The following is a 4729-nucleotide window of genomic DNA, read 5'->3' as shown; positions in this document are numbered from 1 at the left end:
CCTGCCTGGGCTCCTATATTATACATAATTCAGTCATTTTTTGGTCCAAGTGTCTGCCAGCAGCACTATGGACCGTAGACAGACTTATGTTGATACCTATTATACGCCGACGGTGTTTGCGATATCTGTTAACCTCATTCATTGCTCCTTGTTTAACGCCGCACTCAAGCAATAGTCCATCTATACGACGGCTGTTGATAAATCTTGGAGTCTGGGCCAGACCCAGCCTGGCAGCTCTTTTAAATTGATCTCCTATTTCGACAATTAAGGGTTATTGAAAACCAATTTTAGCCCTGATCTTCACAAGTAACCGTGATTCATTTGTGCGATAGTGATGCAGTGGAACACTCGGGTTTGCTGTAATGCATGGGTCAGGATGTATGACAGAACCAGCTTCACAAGATAACCATTCTTTAGTAGTCTGGAAAGAGGAAACGAATAATTGTGAAATCTAGAAACTATCAATGTGAGAGTCTCTGGCACGCCGATTGCGACATCAGTAAACATGACTGAGCTGAAGGGACAACGTTATACAGAACAGAACATCTATTACAATTATAGCTTCAACTGTTAATCTTACTCCTGTCACCACTGCATCTACAACTTCCATTATCCCATAGACATAAGCATAAACATAAGAATACTATTTCTGTGAAATGTGTACATCCCTACCTGCACATAAAACGTCAACAAGTTGCAGATTAGTCTCGTGCAGGACGTCATAGTCGGGAATCTGGAACACGTGACCAGAAGACGTTGCCATGGCCTCTGCCTCCGTCATGTCAACGTCCTCGCCGATGGCCACCACGAAGATCTCGATGTTTTTGTTCTTGGACTCCTCTATCTCATGAAACACTCTCTTCGGAATCTCCAGCTTATCGTCCACAAACACAACAGCCATCCGCCTCGCCATCTCCCGTGCACCATGTTCCAGGGTGAAACTGTGACTGTGCATCTTCCGAAGGACGTGACTCAACTCCGGGTAGTCACGGTTTCGGAGATCTTTGGCAAACTCATCTTTGTCAGAGTGCTGGAAGCACAAGACCCATGCTATCAGTTATCGGGAACAGGGGCAAGTAACAACTGATATTATGATATTAAGACCCGTCTGTGGCCTGAACATTTATCATTAGCTCTACAATCCGGCATGTTGTCTAAACTGGATTATTTCTTCATTTCCCGATCAGTACCGGTTTAGACAGCTTCCACTGTATATCATTTAGTGAACGTCAGCCCCAGCTCACAGACCGCACTGAGGGAACTGAAATATTGCTACATACAGGCAGCGTTACCAAACAAGCAGACACAAACATGACACCTGCATAGGCCACTCACCTCCCCAAGCTCTATGTCTCCATCATGACAGTTCCTGGAAACAACACCAGCCCTCATGACTTCATCGGCAAAGTTGAACTCATCCACGACAGTGCCGATGAATTCCTGTAACTTGCCCGTCTTGGTTGCTCCCATAGCAGCAGAGTCGAACACGAACATCACATCGGCCAAGGTGGCGCTGTGGCAAGCTGGAAATGTTACAGAAGACTGCTAAGAGCAGAAAGTTTGTGTTGTTGGTAGTGTTGGTATGGTGGCGGTATGCAGCTGTTTGTTATGTGGCTTTGTTGATAATGTCATGGAAACTTGTACATACCTGACTGATCTCCTTGAAGGATAGCCTGTGCCATGATTACTGAAAGACAAATTTGCATTGTCAATGAAGAGGGAAAAAACACATGTTTCACTGCATCCTGGTTCATCTATACATTTCTATACATTAATAAGTGTGTGAAATCTTCAGCAAATTGAGTTTTTTGTGCTTATCATTTGTATGGACTAGATGGTGAACAGGGGCAGATAACTCAGAAGTGACAGGGGGAGCTCGTCCTGAATTCCTTCCACTGGATCAGAGTGGAAAGCCAACTGTTTGGTGTACCCCCTGTCGTGATAATGCAGGAGATGAATCAACATGCCCACATTAATACTGTATTCACAGGCAAGCATGTTTCCATGTACACAATACACAGATCATTCATCCCCTTATCTCTCCTCCATTCGTCTACAATTCTGTTTAAAATACAAGTTAACGAAAATCATTCAAATGTCTCACCTTCACATTCACCCAAGGCAAACTTTTCCTTTATATTTTCCAGAGCACTATAGCTGGCCACTTCATACACATACGTTTCTGAGGGTTCGCTGCCGATGAGGGTCAATTCCTTGGGGTCAAAGTTTTTGCCGATACCAACAGCAAAGACGTTGATGCCTTCCATCTTGGTCTTCATGGCCTCTGTCTCTGTGTCAACAGGGTAACGTGACCTCCCGTCAGTCAGAACTACGGCGATCTTGTCAACGTCTTCACGGACAATCTCTGGGGCGAAGGCCCTCTCGCGCATGTATCTGATGGCTGTTCCGGTGTGTGTGTTACCACCCATGTAAGGTATCTCGAGAATGGCATTTTTGAGCTGTTCTTTGTCTCCATATTCATCCAGACCGAACTGTGGGTAGTAGAGTGAGGAGAAAGTGGCAACACCGACCCGTGTTTTATTGGGGCCAATGTCGAACAAGTCGACGACTTCAGAGACGAAATCCAGTTGAGTTTTGAAATCTGGTTCCCATATGCTGGATGACGTGTCCAAGAGAAAGAAGAGCTCAGCTGGTTTCCCCCCACAACCTGGAATGTCAGAATCAACGTCATCGTGAAATAAAAAAAAACGCATACAAGAAATAATGTTCAACAGGAAATGTTCTGAAACGATACCTCTGAATGCATAATCCGTCCGTGAATAAAAATGAAATCATTGCCAATAAAATTATCAGACTATGAAGACTAAGAGATTGCTCTGTCATATGCAACAATGTCTGCGATTTTATTCGTATATCTGAAGGTTACCATATTTTACATTTTAAATCCATTCAAATGTTACCTGGTCCGAAGTACTGTTGAGGTTGGTCGTTTCCAGGGTATGCAGGCTTACTGGACACGTGGACAACGAAAGCCTGTACAAAACAACAAGAAAAATGAATAACGAATAATGAAAACTGTTTCTTTTTCATACTAATATCTTCTCATACGTTGCGAATGCATTTAAACTTTTAAAGGAAATTATGACATTACAAATAAAGCAGAAGAAACAATGTGTTTCATAAAAGTTTGAGCGTAATTATCTGGCGTATGTACTCACCAAGCAGACAAAGATGGTAGCATACGTAGGTAGCATAGCTGTAGATGGTGTGTGTATAGATGATGCAGATAGATTGATCTTGTATGTACTCCGAATGTTGTCCATAATGTGTTTAGTTCTGTATTTATACAGTGTGGTAGACAAGACGGATGATGCGCCCAACACACGTAATACGTCATTAGCAGGGTAAGCCTCACTGGTCCAACGTAGATGGTGTACGCACGCTGGCTGTGAATGGGACGTGTGAGCGTTGGGCGGAAGGGGAGAGGGCATGGGAGGCTATAGGTTAGATATATGTAGCACAGAATATACTCCATTAACATCTGCACATTCCACCCTCGACCGGAACCGTGGAATGTCGTAGATGCGATGGGATTATCTGTATGAGCAAGTTATCGTGGCGTGGAAAGGTGGCAGCAAGACACTATGACATATCAGACACTGGCTGTTATTAATTGCGTTGGCAATAACACACGCTGCGCAGTGGCATTGTGATCTGCAAATATACCTTATATGGAAGAAATGCTGATTGTGTTTTGAAAGTTGAATTCAAACATTTGCACTCAAATCACTTTGTTCATTAAATGTCACCCTCATTGAGTGCATTTACAATAATTAAAATCTCACTAGCATTTCCAGTTCATGATGTAATAATTTTCATTTAGGTCTGTTCGCAAAAAAATCTGGAGTGGGAATTCAAAATGAGGACTCGAAAGTTGTGTGTCAGTTATCTGCTTTTCCAGCTGTATGCCAGTTATCTACTTGTCCAGTTGTGTGCCTCTTATCTGCTTGTCCAGTTGTGTACAAGTTATCTACTTGTCCATTTGTGTGACAGTTATCTACTTGTCCAAATGTGTGCAAGTTATCTACTTGTCCAGTTGTGTGCCAGTTATCTACTGGCTGAATATTAGAACCTGAACTTTACTAAGGATTTGAAGCCCCCAAAATAACATATTAGATTTGACCTTTTTTTCAAAAGACATGGTCTATTCGTATACTCGTATACAGCTGTGTTTGACTACTCCAGGCGTGTGTCAAGTATATGGACAGCCTCACCCAAGTGTCTTCTGATATCAGTTTTATCTTCACGAGTTGATAGTATTTTCACTTTTATCAACGAGTGTTTATATGAGAAGACAGCAGGATTAGGTTCTAGTTAGCATAAAGAAATCATCAATTTCATGACGTCAGGGCATTGTCAGGCCATTGTGCAAAATCTACCAAGAAGATATCTCCTTGGATAAACTGTGATGGAAGCATATCTGTCAGTCTGTCCATGGTGATATCGACGGTTCCGTTCACCCTACATATGGGTCAGACTGATATACACTCTCTATGATGATGTTGCGTTCATCCCACAAACGGCTCAGGCTGATATGCACTAGCTGTCTATGATGATATTGCCTATATCCCGCATACGGTTCAGGCGATATACACTAGCTGTCTATGATGATATTGCCTATATCCCGCATACGGCTCAGGCGATATACACTAGCTGTCTATGATGATATTGCCTATATCCCGCATACGGCTCAGGCGATATACACTAG

General features: G+C 42.8%; 1 protein-coding gene across 1 annotated transcript; it reads right to left on the bottom strand.

The window, feature by feature from the left end:
- Positions 1-413: 413 nt before the first annotated feature.
- On the bottom strand, positions 414-4457 carry LOC137279111 (cartilage matrix protein-like). The gene is made up of 7 exons (XM_067811587.1): positions 4401-4457; positions 2922-2994; positions 2105-2668; positions 1649-1687; positions 1336-1523; positions 673-1030; positions 414-421 (listed from the first exon to the last, which is right to left on the bottom strand). The coding sequence occupies exons 1-7, from the start codon at positions 4455-4457 to the stop codon at positions 414-416; spliced, it is 1287 nt and encodes a 428-aa protein (XP_067667688.1).
- Between the last annotated feature and the right edge of the window lie 272 nt (positions 4458-4729).

The sequence above is a fragment of the Haliotis asinina genome, chromosome 3 (genome assembly GCF_037392515.1).
Source record: "Haliotis asinina isolate JCU_RB_2024 chromosome 3, JCU_Hal_asi_v2, whole genome shotgun sequence".
NCBI lineage: Eukaryota > Metazoa > Mollusca > Gastropoda > Lepetellida > Haliotidae > Haliotis > Haliotis asinina.
Note: the sequence above shows the minus strand (reverse complement) of the source record. Positions and strands in the feature narration are given on the sequence as shown.

Excerpts from the sequence above, each read along its gene's own strand:
- LOC137279111 (XM_067811587.1), bottom strand. The coding sequence starts at position 4,457 with ATGGACAGACTGACAGATATGCTTCCATCACAGTTTATCCAAGGAGAT. Across the intron at positions 2,995-4,400 it reads TCCAAGGAGATATCTTCTTG|GCTTTCGTTGTCCACGTGTC; the intron begins GTAGATTTTGCA and ends TGTTTTGTACAG. Across the intron at positions 2,669-2,921 it reads TCAACAGTACTTCGGACCAG|GTTGTGGGGGGAAACCAGCT; the intron begins GTAACATTTGAA and ends CTGACATTCCAG.